The sequence below is a fragment of the Mandrillus leucophaeus genome, unplaced genomic scaffold (genome assembly GCF_000951045.1).
Source record: "Mandrillus leucophaeus isolate KB7577 unplaced genomic scaffold, Mleu.le_1.0 Scaffold415, whole genome shotgun sequence".
NCBI classification, from domain to species: Eukaryota; Metazoa; Chordata; class Mammalia; order Primates; family Cercopithecidae; genus Mandrillus; species Mandrillus leucophaeus.
The window spans coordinates 1603131-1621962 of record NW_012104421.1 but is presented as its reverse complement, the minus strand read 5'-3'; the positions used below and the strand labels follow the sequence as shown (position 1 = coordinate 1621962).

General features: G+C 39.5%; 3 protein-coding genes across 3 annotated transcripts in view; 2 read left to right on the top strand and 1 right to left on the bottom strand.

Moving 5' to 3' along the window:
* HAUS6 (HAUS augmin-like complex, subunit 6) overlaps positions 1 to 12976 on the top strand; it is a 58291-nt gene extending 45315 nt beyond the window's left edge. The window contains exons 13-17 of the mRNA XM_011992667.1: positions 2557 to 2623; positions 2933 to 3118; positions 5886 to 6021; positions 7110 to 8150; positions 9704 to 12976. Coding sequence (XP_011848057.1) covers positions 2557 to 2623; positions 2933 to 3118; positions 5886 to 6021; positions 7110 to 8150; positions 9704 to 9765 — 1492 coding nt within the window. The 3' untranslated portion in view covers positions 9766 to 12976. The remainder of the gene's footprint in view (positions 1 to 2556; positions 2624 to 2932; positions 3119 to 5885; positions 6022 to 7109; positions 8151 to 9703) is intronic.
* Positions 12977 to 15113: 2137 nt separating this feature from the next.
* On the bottom strand, positions 15114 to 16934 carry RRAGA (Ras-related GTP binding A). The gene has a single exon (XM_011992651.1). The coding sequence runs from the start codon at positions 16477 to 16479 to the stop codon at positions 15538 to 15540; it is 942 nt and encodes a 313-aa protein (XP_011848041.1). The 5' UTR covers positions 16480 to 16934; the 3' UTR covers positions 15114 to 15537.
* SAXO1 (stabilizer of axonemal microtubules 1) overlaps positions 16788 to 18832 on the top strand; it is a 146214-nt gene continuing 144169 nt past the window's right edge. The window contains exon 1 of the mRNA XM_011992653.1: positions 16788 to 16932. The gene's annotated coding sequence lies outside the window, so the exon portion shown is untranslated. The remainder of the gene's footprint in view (positions 16933 to 18832) is intronic.

The window sequence follows — 18832 nt, the reverse complement described above, 5'->3', positions numbered from 1 at the left end:
CAGGAGTTTGAGACCAGCCTGGCCAACAGGGTAAAACCCTGTCTCTACTAAAACTACAAAAATTAGCTGGGTATGGTGGTCAGCACCTGTAATTCCAGCTACTCAGGAGGCTGGGGCAGGAGAAGTGCTTGAACCCAGGATATGGAGGTTGCAGTGAGCCAGGATCCCACCACTGTACTCCAGCGTGGGTGACAAAGTGAAAGTCTGTCTCAAAAAAACCCAAAAAGCTGTAATCAAAGGATGGATACAATCTGAATACAAATTTTAAAATGCAAAATTCTGAAGTACAAAATTTTGTTTATTTATTTTTGAGACGAAGTTTTGCTCCTGTTGCCCAGGCTGGAGTGCAGTGGCACGATCTCGGCTCACTGCAAGTGCCACCTCCTGGGTTCAAGCAATTCTCTTGCTTCGGCCTCCCAAATAGCTGGGATGACAGGCACCCATGACCACACCTGGCTAATTTTTGTATTTTTAGTAGATATGGGGTTTCACCGTGTTGGCGAGGCTGGTCTTGAACTCCTGACCTCAGGTGATCCGCCTGCCTCAACCTCCCAAAGTGCTGGGATTACAGGTGTGAGCCACCACACCCAGCCCCAAATTTTAAAACATTAACATAGTATAAATGGTTGTGATTTTTTTGGCTGTATGTTTAAATAACATATTTACCCATTTTCATTGATAATAGCTTTGTAACACTGCATTTATTTTTAGATTTGAATTTTCTCTCAATTTTATTTTTTACTACTATAAAAAGTGTGTTCCTCTTTTTTCCTCTATGTTCTTCCCTTAGGATAAATTTCCACAATGGGATCACCGTCTTTTCTTTGCTTTGTTACAGTGTTAGGATTTCATGGGCCTCAATCTTGGCATGGCAAATGGATGAAGTATACAGACTGAGCCAGGGCTGCTTTAAAGTTGTCTTAGATTACGATGTTAGCAGGCTTAATAGCATGTTGCCAGTTCAGAAATGAGAGAGGGGAGGGTACAGAATGTTTCCATTGTTCTCTGCCATAAGGTTCCACAAGAATCATTCAAATGGAAACACTTGTCACCTATAGAACCCCATTCTCAAGTGGCATTTACTCATCGATTCCATCAGTTCATCAAACAGTTAACATGTATGTATTGTACTACCAACCACTGTGTTAGTCTCTGGGAATAGCCTTAGGGAAAGACAGCCTTTGTCCTTACCTTCTTGTGGTGGTGGCACCTTAGTGGCATTGGTCCATAGATTGCTGGCTCTGTTTCAGGGGGCTTTGTGATAATTTTAATGTAAAGGTTTCCCCAAAATCTAGTAGATGATCAATCCTTTGCCTTTGATATCTGGGTTATATTTTGTCAATGCTATGTTGAAGCTTGAGTGATTGCAGTGATTTTGAATTATGTTTGGAACGCAGACAAAGACTCTTAAGAGTGCATATTTGAAAAAGTTGGAAAATTACATTTACTATGATATAAAATATTTGCAATGCTATTAATTTTGTACTTCTAGTTATAAGAAGAAAGGAAAGTACCAACATGCATGTTGTTGAAAGTGGTCTTGATAATCCTGTCTTATATTAACTAGAGTAGAAAAGCTTTAGGCTTTTAACTTTTAAAGGTTTTTAAGATCAAAGTAAAAAAGTTACCACTTCTTTGAAGGTTTTTAAATTTAATAACATTTTATAATTAGCATGAATAGCTGCATAAAGTTTTAATATTTATCCAAAAGGGCAAGGGAATACAAAAGATTAAGAAATACAACAGAATGCGGCAAACTAAAACTCTAACCTTATGACGTTACTGTGAAAGTGTAACATGTTTGCTGTAGAGTAAAATTTAGCATATGAGAAATTGATTTTGGATATGAAGTATCAAAAGTATCTTAAAAATAAGTCTCTGCTGGGCCAGGTGTGGTGGCTCACACCTGTAATCCTAGGACTTTGGGAGGCCAAGGTGGACAGATCACCTGAGGTTGGGAGTTTGAGACCAGCCTGACTAACATGGAGAAACCCTGTCTCTACTGAAAATACAAAATTAGTCAGGTGTTGTGGTGCATGCCTGTAATCCCAGGTGCTCGGGAGGCTGAGGCAGGAGAATCGCTTGAACCTGGGAGGCAGAGGTTGTGGTGAGCCAAGATCGCGCTATTGCACTCCAACCTGGGCAACAAGAGCGAAACTCCGTCTCAGAAAAAAAAAAAAGGATCTGCTACAAAGAAACTGTGATTTGGACCCTGTGACATTATAATAATGCAATTCTGTTTTGAATCTGTTTTTAACCTGTGTTCAGGTTGTGGAGTATTCATTGTCATTTAACTCTTTCAAATCAACATATTCTTGACTCAATATGTGGTAAGTAAAGTCTTCATAATTGGGAGGCTGATACACAAATTGGGCTGAAATACTGCTCTGCTTGTCACCATGCCTCCCTAGAATGAACTGCCTTTTGATGACCGGGACGAATTGAGTGAAATCGTAACGGACAGATACGGGGCAGACAGATTTTAGAGTAGACTTGTAAAGGGAATGGAATTCTTTCCTCGTTATAACTTGGATTTGTTGTCTTTTTCCCTTTTAGCCCTGCCTCTTTCTTGTTGCAGTCAGTTTCATCATCAGATAGAAACAGTGTTACACTACTTGAAAAGGTATGTTTTTAAATGTCTCAATTAATTCTAGCCATACTAAATTATAAAATATTATTTTTTTGATACCAGTTAAATTTAATGTCTGTTTTTACATTTTCTAATATTTGTATATTTTGTACCATATCTACTTATATATTCCTTATTGCTAAGTGGGAATATTGGAATTAGTTAATTCTGCCAGTGACATACAATTTCACAATAATGTTAACCTTTTATAGCTTCATGATAACCAATGAACTGCTAATGAAGAAAGCTTCAAGATCAGCCATGATTATTAAGGGTTTAACATTACATATCTGTCTTCTTCAGGACACAAAGATGAGAACTCCCAAAGAAAAAAACGAAGCAATTTCTAAGAAAATACCAGAATTTGAAGTGGAAAATTCTCCATTATCAGATGTTGCAATGAATACAGAGAGTAGTACATTTGGAGAGTCTCTGCCAGCTAAAAAAAGTGATCCATTTCAAAAAGAGCAAGATCATCTGGTAGAAGAGGTGAGAAAAGACTATAATGAGTATACTTAAATATCAGTTATTAGATGGGCACAGTGACTCGTGCCTGTAATCCCAACACTTGGGGAGATTTAGGCAGAGGAACACTTGAGCCCAGAAGTTCGAGACCAGCATGGGCAACATGGTGAAACCCATCTCTACAAAAAAGTTAAAAAAAAAACCAGTTGAGCATGGTGGTACGTCTCTGAAGTCCCAGCTACTTACTGGTGAGGCTGAGGTGGAGGATCACTTAAAGCCCAGGCTATTGAGGCTGCAGTGAGCTGTGTTTGCATTCCTGCACTCTAGCCTGAGTGATAGATTGAGACCCTGTTTCAAAAAACAAAATCAAAAACGAGTATTTTCTCAATGGTGTTGGGATCCTAAGCGAAATACAGTTAATTATTGATTACCTGAGGTAATATGGGATAAAGAAGGCTACAGATAATAAAAATTATGGTTAAAGCAAAATTCGTTTTCCTCCAAAGTGAGAATAGATTCAATATAAACTTTTTTAGTTAATATTACAACTGTGGTGCAGAACCCACTTCCCATTCTTTAAACATTACCTGAAAGTATACAAATGATACATTTGAGAAATTTTGGAGATTAACCATTACATAGTTAGATAAATGTACCCAGGGTTTATACTTTATTAAAATACTTTGTCAGTGTTGTTTGTTGCTTAGCTGAGTTTCCTCTTTTTTTGAATATTAGAACACGTTGCAGTATCGTATCACTGAGTGTAGGTTTTGTTCTCTTTGCTGTCTAAAATATTTCAAAAGTGATTAGATGCATTGTTGTTAATGAACTTGATTTTCCTAACCAGCCCCATCCCTTAACACTATTCTGCTTTTCACTGGTAAGTGACCGCACAGTGCTACCATTGGTCAGCATTACAGAACTCAGTTCACGCAAGTTAAATTCTGAAGTTATTTGTTAATGTTATTTTTAATACATTTCCCATAACATGCTTTAGCATTGCTTGGATTTGGTTAAGCAGCCAGAAAATTAGTGTTACTTTTTACTCCTGAGAGACTGAAAAAAATTTGGTTTAGTGGATATTAATTCAGGTATTGGACTTCCCTCCTTTATTGCATTCCTGATCAAACTAAATGAGCATTGTCCAAATAAGAGAACTGAATGTCAGACATTTTTCTTTTTTCTTTTAAGACAGGGTCTTGTTCTGTCACCCAAGCTGGAGTGCAGTTTTGCAATTATAGCTCACTGTAACCCCGAACTCCTGAGCTCAAGGGATCCTTCCACCTCCGCCTTCCAAACAGCTATGACTATAGGCGTGCACCACTTTGTCTGGCTAATAAGTTTTTTATTTTTTGTAGAGTTGGAGACTCACTCTTTTGCCCGGGCTGGTCTCAAACCCATAGCCTTAAGTGATCCTCTAGCTTTGGCCTCCCAAAGTGCTGGGATTACAGGCGTGAGCCACCATGCCTGACTGGATGTCAGTCATTTTTCTTATTTGTAACAGGTCTAGTTTCATGGTCCTTAAGTACTTTTAAATCTCTAAAGTTCTTTTGTTTCTCTTCATTGACTCTACACTAAAGAAAAGATGGTTAGTCTTTTTTACTTTCCTAATTTTGAAAGGAAAAATACATTTTCTGATTAAAAGAATTTATATTAGCAATGGGATCAGATAGAAGAGGAAAGTCTTAAAATTTCATGAAGCTCTGAAAGTAAAATTAATTTTCTTTAAGAGTATTTATGACAGGGGATATTTAGTGTTTGAATTCCCAGAAGCACTCTGTTTTCTTGAAGGAGAAGCCCTTTTTTTCTATGGGCCAATTTTATTTGTATTTTTTATTTTATTTATTTTATTTTTTTGAGATGGAGTTTTGCACTTGTTGCCCAGGCTGGGGTGCAATGGCGCCATCTCGTCTCACCACAGCCTCCGCCTCCCGGGTTCAAGTGATTCTCCTGCCGCAGCCTACCAAGTAGCTGGAATTACAGGCATGCACCTCCATGCGCAGCTCCTTTTGTATTTTTAGTAGAGATGGGGTTTCTCCATGTTGGTCAGGTTGGTCTCGAACTCCTGACCTGAAGTGATCCACCTGTCTCAGCCTCCCAAAGTGCTGGGATTACAGGCGTGAGCCACCATGCCCGGCCTCTTGTGCCAATTTAATTATGGCTTCCAGAAGTTTATTTTTTAGTGATGTCGGTGGCAGAATTTTTAATTTGCATGTTTTTTCTTTTTCAGTTTTATTGATACTTAATAGAGAGCACTATTTTGATATTGGATACGTTTCTGTTTTAGAATGTACCTATACTTTTTTCAGTAATTTAGATCTGATAATGAGGTTTCTGGTGAAGAGGTATGTTGTCAGAATGATTCTGTTTCTTAATAGAGGTGTTGCTGTGCAAATTGATTATAATTGAGAAGAGTCTGCTTCCTTTAAAACTAGTCATTTTAGTGAATACAGAGCTGGCAAGCTTACAGTTGTGGTGGACAGCAGCTTAGGTCACTGCACAATTGGAACTGCCCCTAAATCTTCCCGGTGTAAAGGTTCTTATCTATTCTCTCCTTTATAATGGGCTATCCATTTAAGATGAGGAAATACTTCAGTGTTTCATTTTACAGGATTGTACCTAGATGGTCTATACAGAATTGTTTGGGAACTTCTTTGTTGTTTATTTTTTGTGTTGTCTGCAATGGGAGGGGCTGCTGACTGTGAAGTGCTTATTATCCTTATCAGGGGTTTTGTTGCATTCTACCAAGGGGCTTGGTAATCTTTGCTTTACTTTTTCTTTTCTGTTTTAGATTGCCAGAGCAGTTTTATCTGATTCACCACAACTCTCTGAAGGAAATGAAACAAAATTAGAGGAACTAATGGACTCTCTGGGTTCTAACCCCTTCTTAACAAGGAATCAGATTCCCCGAACTCCAGAAAACTTGAGTAAGTTAATAATACTTTCTGTTACTCTTTTTTATTTCTTTGACATAACCACTGTTAGAACCATGACCTAACAGATCTTTTTAGCTTAGTTGCCAATGGTTCTTTATTTATGCTGTTGTACTCGACATACTAAGTGTGGGCATTCTCACATAACAGTCTTTTAGCAGTATTTTGTGCCTTTAGTGTACTCAGTATATAGAGATATAAAATTTTGATAATATACAATTTTGTCTTTGTTGTTTACTTTGCTTTTATCTAGAAAGATCTTATTTGAGCATTTAAAAAAAAAAATCTCTTGCCTCCTGGTCTGACCTGTGATCACGTATTTATAGAGTACATAGGCTGTGTTCTGCCAGTCATCAACCAGAAGCATTAGCTATAAACCATGTGTGCGGAGGTCTTTACCCCTCCCAAATGAGTCAAACTGCCCAATACCTTTTTTGCTATAACTTGTAATTTGTGTAGGCAAAGTTCTGATATTGGTGTCCTTAGGTAGGCACATCATCTTGGTTGAGTAACTAAATAATTTCTGTTCTGCTGCTGATATAATTCAGTTTGAACTGAGCCACAGCCTAGGTCAGCAAACTATAGCCTATGAACCAAATTTGGCCCCACCTTGTGTGTTTTTGTATATAAAATTATATTGAACATAAGCATTTTCATTTGTTGACATTGTTTATGGCTACTTTCATGCTATCATGGCAGAGTTAAGTAGTTGACAGAATGGATGACCTGCAAAGCCTAAAATATTACTATCTGGTCCTTATAGAAAATGTTTGCCAAACTGTGGCTTAGATGGACAAGAAAAGGTCTTTTTAATACATGTAATTCGTATGTGCTGCGTAAAAATTGACGCACATTTTAAGAACAGCTCTCTTTCTATGTGTTTATTTGTGTGTGATCAGTTGGAGATGGGGTTCTTTGATGTTGGGATTGGTTACATTGTGGAGCCTTGTCATCCAACCAGTATATTTATGGAACACATACTGAGTCGAGCTTTATCTTCAGTGTTAGAAATAATATGATTCATTGCATGCTCTATGTTTGGGAATGTTAGTAAATTGTGTTTTTCTCCCCTTTAATTGTAGTAACTGAAATTAGGAGCTCATGGAGAAAAGCTATTGAAATGGAAGAAAACAGAACTGCAGAACCAACTCAAATGGATGCTGAACATAGAGAAGTATTGCCAGAATCATTACCTGTGTTGCACAGTCAAAGAGAATTTAGCATGGACGATTTTCTCTTAGAAACCACTGTGTCAGATTTTGGCCAGTCTCGTTCGACTGAAGAGAAAGTTGTTTCAGATTGCAAGTGTGTGCCTCAGAAACCTGTGCTGACCAGTCACATAGATGAACCACCAACACAAAGTCAGTCAGATTTGTTAAATAAGAAAGTAATTTGCAAGCAAGATTTGGAATGTTTAGCCTTCACCAAGCTTTCAGAAACTAGCCAAATGGAGACATTCTCCCCAGCTGTTGGCAATAGGATAGATGTGATGGGTGGCAGTGAAGAGGAGTTTATGAAAATATTGGACCACTTAGAAGTTTCTTGCAACAAACCTTCCACAAATAAAACTATGTTGTGGAACTCTTTTCAGATATCAAGTGAAATTAGTTCTAAGAGTTTTAAAGATAATGATTTTGGCATATTACACGAAACTCTTCCGGAAGAAGTTGGTCACCTAAGTTTTAATAGTTCCAGTAGTTCAGAGGCCAATTTTAAACTGGAGCCAAATAGTCCTATGCATGGTGGCATTCTTCTAGAAAATGTTGTGGGAGGGAGACAGACTACTCCAGAATCAGACTTCAATATACAGGCTCTTCGCAGTAGATACGAGGCTCTGAAGAAATCTCTTTCCAAGAAAAGGGAAGAATCTTACCTCTCGAATTCCCAAACACCCGAAAGACACAAACCAGAATTGAGCCCTACTCCCCAAAATGTACAAACAGATGATGTGCTTAACTTTTTGGACACCCGTGATTTGCATACTGACCGTACAAAGACATCTTTACCCATGTCCATCGGTGAAAGAAAACGGTCTCTTTCACCACTAATTAAGTTTTCTCCAGTGGAACAAAGATTGAGGACCACAATATCATGTAGTCTTGGAGAACTACCTAATTTAAAAGGTAAGGTTTAACTAGACCTATGCATATTCACCTGTTGAAGTTTTCTCTCAACTTTTGATAAAACCAGTACACAATGGATGCTGCATGACCTTTATTGTTAATGTGCTCCTCCTTCCTTCATTTAGGTTGAGGGGAATGATCTCTCACTGTAAAGGTCCTTTAAGAATCTCTGTTTATGTATATGTAGTTACAATTGATTTGAGACAGGGGTGGGAAAAAAAAGCCCCCCCAACCTGAAACTTACTGCTTTTATAATACAAATAACTGAAAAGTAATTGTCATCAAAATCTTGCCCACTGGAAGGTGGTTTTTAAAAACTTGAGAAACCCAATTTTAAATATCATCACTGTAATGGTGTAGTATCTGGGAGTGGGGTGTAGAAATAAAAGAAGCCAGGTCAGTGTATTAGTTTCCTAGGGCTGCCATAACAAAGCACCATAAAGTGGGTGGCTTGGAACAGCAGAAATTTATTGTCTCTGAAGATAGTAAGTTCTAGAGGCTAGATGTCCAAAATCAAGGTGTTGACAGGGCCATGTTCCCTCTGAAGCCACTAGAAGAGGATCCTTCTTTGCCTCTTCTAGCCTCTGGTAGCACCAGGCATTCCTTGGCTTGTGGCAGTGTAATTCTAATCTTTGCCTCCATTGTCACATGGTATTCTTCCCTTGTGTATGTGTCTTATAAGGACACAGTCATATTAGCTACTTAAGGGGTCACCCTACTCCAGTATGACCTCATCTTACTTAGCTAATTGTATCTGTAATGACCATATTTCCAAATAAGGTCACATTCTGAGGTACTGGGGTTAGAACTTCAACGGGGTATTAATTCAGTTCATAACAGTTAATATTAATAATTATTGAAGCTAGGTGATGGATACATTGAGTTAATCATAGTTCTCATCAGTTTTGTATGTTTGAATGTTTTCCTCATAAAAGGTTAAAAAAATCGCTCTTGTAGCTTATTAGGAGAGATAAGGATCTGGTGATACAGATTCATTACGTATCACTCTGATTTGCCCACAATAGTTATACACTGACTGCTATATTGAAAAGTATTTGGCTGGGCACAGTGGCTCACGCCTGCAATCCCAGCACTTTGGGAGGCCTAGATGGGAGGATCACTTGAACCCAGGAGTTCGACACCAGCCTCAGCAACACAGGGAGACTATGTCTCTACAAAAAATTAAAAAATTAGCTGGGCATGTTGGCACATGCCTGTGGTCTGAGGTACGCAGGAGGCTGAGGTGGGAGGATTACTTAGGCCTGGGAGTTTGAGGCTGGAGTGAGCTGCCATCGCGCCACTGCACTCCAGCCTGGGTGACAGAGCAAGACCCAAGAAAAAAAAAAAAAAAAAAGAAGTATTCTAGGAGGAATGTATTGATCTCTGGAGAAAGAGAGTACTTTGGTGAGAATAATGATAATTTTATCATAATTGAGTATTTGCAAAACTATGAACTTTTTATCTTGACTAAAATTTGCTACTGCTTGGAATCTGTTCTATTTATTTTTCTTTGTAATGTTTGCTTATACTTTTTTTTAAAAATCAATTTGCAGAAGAAGACATTTTGAATAAGAGCCTTGATGCAAAAGAACCACCATCTGACTTGACAAGATGAAGACATACCTATTTAATATAACTATGATGCACTTAAATTGAAGCTATGCCACAGGATAGAAACTGAATTATAACTTAAATACATGTTGGAAGTGTAACACTGTTTTTCAAGGTTTTAAAAAAATTCCAAATGCCTTTTAGCCTTCTTTAATATTTTTAGGTAAGGAAAGTATGTTTGGATTTTTTTCTCTTTGTAGGTATATGAGATTGAAATATGAAGTATTTGGAAAACAAACGTCAAGCAATGGGAAGCCATTTTGATTTCTTGAGTAATCTTGTAAGCATTAAGTGGATGACAAAGTAGTAGTGTAACTAATTTCTTATGTTATAACTTCAGTCAGTTAATATAAGGATGAGTAGTTTTTGTTGTATGTTCACTAAGTGGTTAATAGCCATTGAATATACTAATCTTTCATCATAGAGAACTATACAACTTTTATTGTTTCTTTATGGAACATTCTGGCTGACCAGAAAAAGTGAGAAAAGTAGTACCTTGGGATGTGTAGTCAAGATGACAAACTTTAAGACTGGAAAAGCTCTAAACAAGCTTAATGATTATTCAAGTAGAGTGATCCTGAGAAGTGATGTTTGGTGGAATAAAGTGCATGTGATGATTAAGTGAAGACTGGGGCAGAATGATTTAAAAAAAGGAAAAAGATGGAAGAAGATGAGTAGACACTTGTAAGGAACACTGTCAAACTATAAATCCATTCAGTGGGTTGTATAACATTTATATTTAGTCTAATTTAGACTTTGATAATTTAACTTAATCCTACTTTTATATTTTAACAAAAATATAAATTAAAATTTTCATTAGTCTGTTTTATTGTTGTTGGGTTATTTTATACTCCCTGTTGAGAGAAAGGAACAAGGAACAACCATCAAAATTCCTCAGTCCCTACAGAATAGCCCCACAATAACTTGAGAAAACTGAACCTAGAGTTAAATAACTTGTCACACTTGTAGTCTCCTGCCTCACTCCTTCAGGTGCCCTGCCTAGAAAAAGACTTGGGTCTAGCATCCAAGTGAACACATACTATTGCCCTCTGTTAACCAGGAGGAATGGAACAGACACTGGAAGGGTGATAGTACCTACAATACCCTTTGTAGTCCCCATCTCACAGCCATCAAAATCTTGTCCACTAGCCCCCAAAAAACTGGCAAGGAAAGAAGGTGGAGGGGAAATTTATGGAAGTAGATGGCTTAATAGTTCATCTCTCTTCATTTATCTTGGACTGCCTTTCTGTAAGTTGTTTGTGCTGACCCAGTGTGAAGACTCATCTTTTTGTGAGAAAAGACAAAATGAAGCACATGTAACTACCTTATTTGCAATGGAAAAGGAGAAGAAAAAAATCTTCTAAGTTGCTGTTTTCTTTTATTAGTTAATAAAACAAATCAGGGACTATGCAGGTCTATGGGGAAACCTTTAGTCTGCTTTAAGAAAACTCAGTATCTGAAAATCTTAGCATGTAACGCTATCATATCAGCATCTGCAGAAGTGCCAAGGCCATTGCTAGACACTTAATGTGTATTATTTCATTTAATTATATTTTAAATGTGCTTCCCTAGTAATTCTTAAGCTCAAGAAAGAGTTTGAGAACTGCTGCTAGGAAATAGAGATTCACATTGAACCCTGTGGTACTTTTAAGAAGCAGGTATGTTGTTATATATATACTTCGGTAGAGATTGTTAACTATCGATAGGGAAGCTCAAGTTCGCCACTCAAGTCTGAGAAACCCTTAATTACTGAGAATCAAATGAGCAGAATGTCTGTAGACATTTTGGATTTGTAAAAATCACGTTGTTGAGTTATACCTGTGATAGGCTGAAAGTTTTTGGCATTCTTTCCTGTTCTTCATATGCCAGTAACATAAACAAAAAATATCTCAGATCTATCACTTTCTTCTCCTAAACCAAAGTGATTGCGGCTTTTTGCCTGCAGCCTTTTCCCTATCCAATATCTCCTGCATAGTTACCTTTTGAACTTAAGAACTGTGTTGATTGGGTCACTTCCTTGCCTAAAATTCCACTAATGGTTCATTGTTAATTCTAAAACAGAGTTCAAATTTAAAGGCATGTAAGTTCCCCTATAGCAGATTTCTTCTATTCCCCCTTCCACTGTAATCTCCCTTTTTTTTTTTACTGAAATGCTTCAGTGAGCATGGGTCTTTAGGGGTCTTGGTTTACAATTTTTCTGAAGCAGGAATACCTTGCCTTCCTCTACTGGTTTACCACAATTACAGCTCTCTTTTAAGCCTCAGAAAAAATGTCACTTCCACCTTGAAGTCTTAATCCACGCTTTTTATATCCATGTGCCTATTCCTTCTCTGAAATCTCCTATGGTATCTTAACTTTTTATTCATTTTATGTCCCACTAATTGATTTTATTATATATTTTTTATGGTTGCATGTGGTCTCTCTAGTTATAGCAATATATACATACATACATACATACATACACATGTATGTAAATGTGTGTCGGGAGTATGTATTCACACACAGATACCCCAAGGCCATGTGTCATCTTTATCAATTGTTTAAGTTTTGGAATTGTTTAGTTTGCCTCCTATATCATGGAATAAATGGTAAAGAGGGCTAATTCATTACTGTAAGTGGATTTCTCATTACATTCATATCAGACATTATATAGAATGTACTGTTTTGTTCACTGTTTGTAAGATACAAAGGTGTATAAACTGACTTCTACATCAGCTTGAAACCTGAGATAATGTTAAAATGTTCTAGTTATTTTAAATGTTTAAAGAGAACCACCATATAATGTTGCTAAACATGAAAAATGTCATCAAGTGGAATAAAGAATAGTTGAAGTTAACAGTTGGGGGAAATTGAACTGAAAACAAAAATACGAGTATTTTGAAACCTTTTCTTTACCATGAGTCTCTTGACTATGAAGTCAAATTTATCTAAAGGAAAAACAGGAATTCTGGAGACCTGTGTAAAAGCAGACTATTATCTTCCTACTGTGAGTGTACTAAAATTAAAATATGTTTAATGACGTTTTCCTCAATGTAGAAGTATTGAAGTAAATGTTTCTTTTATGTTGCAGATACATAGTTGCTCTAGAGATCACCTTTTTCTTTAGGCACTGTGAATAGCAAGTCCGCATCCTAAGTTGAAAATATTTGAGAATCCTCTATGGGAGTCTTTGTAAATATTTTAAATACTGTTGTTTTCAATAAATATTTTATACTGTCTGGCTCTGGAATTTCCTGTATAATATCAACAAGAACTATGCCCCTGCAAACCTTAAGATGATCACACATAGAAGTATATTAATAACCTGATCAACACATTTGAGAGGTTCAGTGATTCAGGTAAACATGTTTTGTTACTTCCATTTTAATTACTAGATTTACTGTACATAGTATTTTAAAATGAATTTTTAAAGTAATATCTATACTGTCACTTTTCTCATATGGAGTCTTTACACTAATGTATTGCCAATGGCCCTATTTAGGTAATTTTTATAAATTACACCTGAATAGCTTCTTACTCTTCATAAGTATTGTCATCCACATCTGCTGCTAGAAAGGGTTTAATAATTAAATAATTTTATAAAGCCTTAGAAATTCTAAAGCCCTATCACTTATATATACTGTCCATACAAAGATAGCACCTCGGGTGTAAAATGAGAGGCTTAGAGTTGATCACAGGTCTCTTGGCTCTAAAATACTTAGCTTTCTTTTCAAACAATTAATAAGGCAGCTATTGCTGGAACTGGAATGGGACATTTTAGATCTGTTTGCCCATTTTACTACACATTGCCAATCCAAATTAGGAACCTCAAAATCCTTTCTTAAAAGTAGGTGATCCAAGAATCTGGTTCAGTATTATCCAATTTCCAGAGAAATGCAAATGGGAAAGTGATCTTGCCCAAAATGAGTGAAACCCTATTCCTTGAGGAAGGTCACTTAGCTTCCTGGGCTTCAGCTTACTCAATATGTAAATTCGGAATTATATGAAGGAATAATACACATTTAAAAAGCTAAGACCCATCAGTGCTGATCTGTGCAAGTTATAAGAACAAAAAAATTGCCGTGTGCAGTGGCTTACGACTGTAATCTCAGCACTTTGGGAGGCTGAGATGGGCGGATCACTTGAGGTTAGTAGTTCGAGACCAGCCTGGCCAACGTGGTGAAACCCCCATCTCTACTAAAAAATACCAAAAATTAGCTGGGCGTGGTGGTGCATGCCTGTAGTCCCAGCTACTTGGGAGGCTGAGGCACAAAAATGGCTTGAACCTGGGAGGCGGAGGTTGCAGTGAGATCGCGCCATTGCACTCCAGCCTGGGCAAAAGAGCGAGACTCGTCTCAAAGAAACAACAACAACAACAAAAAATAAAAAGCTATGACTCTTACGGTTAACTTTTCAATGGAACTAATGGGGTGTAATGATGAGGAGAGTCAGTAGTCAGATTGCCTGGGTTTAGCTGTATGAGCTTAATAAGGTCATAGCAATTTGCTCATCTGTTAAAATAGCGATCAAAGTAACCTACCACATAGGTTGTGAGGATTCAGTAAGATAAATGCACACGTGCTTAAGAACACCTGACATTTAGTAAGGGATCAAATATTCAAATAGGTTTCACATCCAGTAATTTGGGGAAGAATGGCTCAGTAGATGGTAATGGTAGTTAACACAGGACGCTATGCGCGATATGCGCTAGGCACCGTTCCTAAATACCATGTTGAATTTAATCCTTTTAAACATCCTTTCAAGTGTTTTTTTTTTTTTTTTTTTTTTTTGCTGTTTTTGAGATAGGGTCTTGCTTTGTCACCCAAGCTGGAGGGCAGTGACACAATTATACCACACTGCAACCTCTACCTCCTGGACTCAAGCAATCCTCTTTTCTCAGCCTCCCAAGTAGCTAGGATTGTAGGCACCCACCATTATGCCTAGTTAATGAAAAAAATTTGTTTTTTGTAGAGACAGGGTCTCACTATGTTGCCCAGGCCGGTCTTGAACTCCTGGTCTCAGGTGATCCTCCCACTCAGCCTCCCAAAGTGCTAGAATTACAGGTGTGAGCCACCACACCTGGCTATAAAGTAGTATTCTGACCCACATTTTACCAATGAAGGAACAAGTGTAGTGAAATTAAGTACTTGCTCATGTTCACAGAGCTAGTAAGTGAAGGGACCAGAATACTAACTCAGGTGGTCTAGCTTGAGTCCATAGCATAAGCACTTCTACAGCTGTTACCAAATATCACTAAAATGCTGGGGGCTAAACTCACAGAATCAAATTTGCCAGTCAAGCAATACTTGTGGGCAGTCAGAATCTTTAGATTTACATATTAAGCACTTTCGAGTTATTTCAAATAAGGCCATGTTTTAAATTGCTAACACGTTTATTCATGAATGAAGCCAAGAAGAATTTATAAATGCATTTTAATACCTTGCTGATAAAATAGTAACATTCCATCTTTGCAATCTGATACGGAATACGGGAGATACTGGTAAAGGCTTTGATGTGCATATCTATTATAACCAGGTAATGAGAACACACACGAACCACCTACTTTAGTGTTACATCATACCAACTTCTCAGAAAGGCCAGCTTCAAAGCTCTACTGGGTAGCCGAGTAAATAGCGTCCAATGTTTAAAGACTGGGGAGCCGGGGAGAAAGATGAAAGGAGGAAGCAGCACACATTTCAAAGCCCACTTTTAAGCACACGACATTATGAATATTAAAAATAAAGGATGCAAACAAAAAAGGCAATTCAGCATTTTCAGAAAGAGCATTTGGCAATATTCAACGCATAAGGAGACTGTGCTTGGGGCCATCCACTCTCTCCAGCTTCTCAAAGTGTTTCCGGGCATTGCGAATGTTGATCAGAGTGGCCGCAGAAGGGATCGACGGGTCTGACATGACCACCATCACATACGTGTTTGAGGTGAAGATGTCGATGAAAGCAGCGAAGTTGGAATTCCTAACTTCCATGCTCTGGAAGGAAGCGGCCAATTTACTGCAGCTCAGCTTGAACTGTTTGATGATGTTGCTGATCTTCTCAAACCGGTGGACGTCGCGCTGCTCTTTGCACTGGTAGTGGGAAATAACCAAGAACGTAGCTCTTTCGAACAGCAGAACTTCATCGGCCTCAATGATTTGGGCAAAATTCCTGAGGTTCATCTCCAGCTGCTGAACGTTGGGAATCAGCTGGTAGACGATGCTGGACCAGGCTTTGTAGAGCGTCTCATCCCAGATGGACGTTCGAAAACAAGCACACTCCAGCGGGCGAGACAGACGCCTCAGGTCTTCCTCTCGCTCTTTAAAAATCAGGTCGCGCTGATCCTCCTGAACCAGATCCATTTTGTGCACCAGGCAGAAGATTTTGGCGTCAGGAGAGTTCTGGAGGATGGCCTCCAGACACGACTGGTAATAATGCATGTCCTTTTCCAGTTCGCGGCTCTCCACGTCAAACACGTAAATCAAAACTTCCACGTTACGGAAAATATTGTCTCGCTGGCTGGTGAAGTAATTTTCCATGAACGTGTCCTGACCGCCACAGTCCCACAGGTTCAGCACCAGGTTCCCCAGGAATCGGACGTGGGAGTGCTCCACGTCAATGGTGGCCCCCAGGCGCCGGGTGTCGCGAGCAATATAATTGGCGAAGATAATCGACCTCATGCTGGTCTTCCCCGACCCGCTCTTCCCCATCAGCAGCACCTTTTTCTTCATGGCTGTATTTGGCATCACCCGCCGGGGCCGCCGCGGACTGGGCCTGAGGGCGCGGCCTACACGCAGCGCCGAGGGAGGGGTCGGGGGCTGCCGGAGACTCGCAGGCGGTGCCTCGCTCCGCTCCGCCGCGCAGCTGGGCAGGCAGGAGAGGCGAGAGCGCGAACCCGGGGCTGGAGAGGCCGCAGCGGGGCTGGCTCTTCCTCAGAGGGGAGCGCCTGCGGCTGTCGGTAGCAACGGCTTGGGAGATGCGCTTGCCTTCCGGAGAGGGAACCGCTGCGTCCCCGCCACCACCCACTTCCGGCGGCGATCTCGCGAGAGCTCCGTCGCTCCGCCGTTCCTGCCCGACGAGCTTTGAAAAGCTGCCACTCTAATGAAACCCAACCCGGGCAGCGTGAGCCCTAAGATGGAAGGGAAGCCCAAGGACTGCGGTCTTTTGTTCTGTTGCAGCTGGGTTTGCGGTTGCTAGGGGTACGTGTATGGTTGGCAGGGGGAAATGCTGCCCTCTGGTGGCCAAAAAAAAAGCCCCAACCACCACCACTACCGCAACTGGCTTTAGGAGCGAGGTGTGCTGGGCGGGTTTCCGCAGGGGCAGCCGACTGATGAAGTGGAGGGAAAGCCTAACTTCCCAGTCCGCTTAGGCCTCCCCAGGTTCCCTGGCCCAGTGAGCACAGGGGCAGGGCAGATGGAGAATGTGCAGATGCGGAAAGTGAGACTTAGACAAGTAAAGCGATTGCCCACCGCTGCGCAGCTAGACGATAGCGAGTCCCTCCTGGGAGACATCCTGGCTTCCAGTTGGTGCTTTTAATTCCTTTCTCACGTCTGCTTTTCCCGTAATCTCAGAGTTTAGAATTTATAATTAGAATTCCAAAGCTCGAGGAAACGATAATATGGAATCCCATGCATTAGTTCCATCCTCACAGTAACCCTGTGAATTAGTAACCCTATTTTCAAGTGAGGTAATCAAAGGTTAGAGAGGTTAAGTCACTTGACCAAGTTACACATATACTAAATGATGAAATGGAATTTGATTTTAGTCTGACTACAGTCTATTTGCCTAACAATAGGCCACCCTGTGCCCCTCTAAAAGCGTAATGTGATTCTGCTCTTGGTCTTCAAGTAGATAAGAGAATCAGTGTCCTCCAGTATCGTTCATACAGAATGAATGAGAGTCATCAGGATACTGAAGCCTCTATATCTATCTTAAAGTCCTTTTTTTTTCTTTTGAGATGGAGTCTTGCTCTGTTGCCCAGGCTGGAGTGCAATGGCGTGATCTCAGCTCATTGCAACCTCCGCCTCCTGGGTTGAAGCGATTCTCCTGCCTCAGCCCCCCAAATAGCTAGGATTATGGGCACCTGCCACCACCCCTGGCTAATTTTTGTATTTTTAGTAGCGACGGGGTTTCACCATGTTGGCTAAGCTGGTCTCGAACTCCTGACCTCAAGCGAGCCACCTGCCTCGGCCTCCCAAATTGCTGGGATTACAGGCATGAGCCACCGTGCCTGGCCTAAAGCCCTTTTCAAAGTGTATACTGTACTGTACAAATTCAGGTATTCCATTCTTTCATTTATTAAAAAAAATTCCTACTGTTAACATGTGCAGTAGAAGAAGTTCAAAAATGGCCTTTGCTGTAGTTTATGGAAATCATAGAGTGAAATTCCATAATACAATATAGTATGTGGAAAATCTCCTCTTAGTGTATTCAATTTCATCTCCTTGGTGATATCTCTTCTGGAGCCTTCTTATCTTTCACCACCATTCTGGGGTTTCCCTTCCCCATTCTTTCGAGTTGGGTATTCTTTTTCCTGATTTCACATCTTCTCATTTTTGGCTCATTTGGTGGAACACATGATCCAATAGCTTCCAGATAAAAAGTATGAGGAGAGTAAAAATTTCAAGACATTGGATGTCTGAAATTTTCTTTGTTTTTACCCTCGCACTTGATTGGTTGGACATAATTTTTCCTTAGTGTCTTGGAGGCATTGCTCTGTTGCTCCATCATCTTTTAGCTGCCAGTAGTCTGATGCCTGCTTCTTGGTTTTGATCTATTCTTTCCTCTCTAAAAACATATTCAAAATTTCCTTATTCTAGTGTTCTGAAACTTAATGATAATTGGCATTGTTGAGCTCAAATTTGCATTGTGCTGGACCCTCCAATGTGTCTTTTAATTTGGAAACCATGCCATTGAATTCTGAACAATGTTCTTGAATTGTTTGATGATGTATTTCCTCTATTCTCTCATGTGAATATTCCTAAGGTCTGGATATCACATTTTATGGAGTCTCCTCTAATGTATTCTTTCTTTTCTTTCTTTCTTTTTTTTTCTTGGAGACAGAGTCTCACTCTGTTGCCCAGGCTAGAGTGTAGTGGC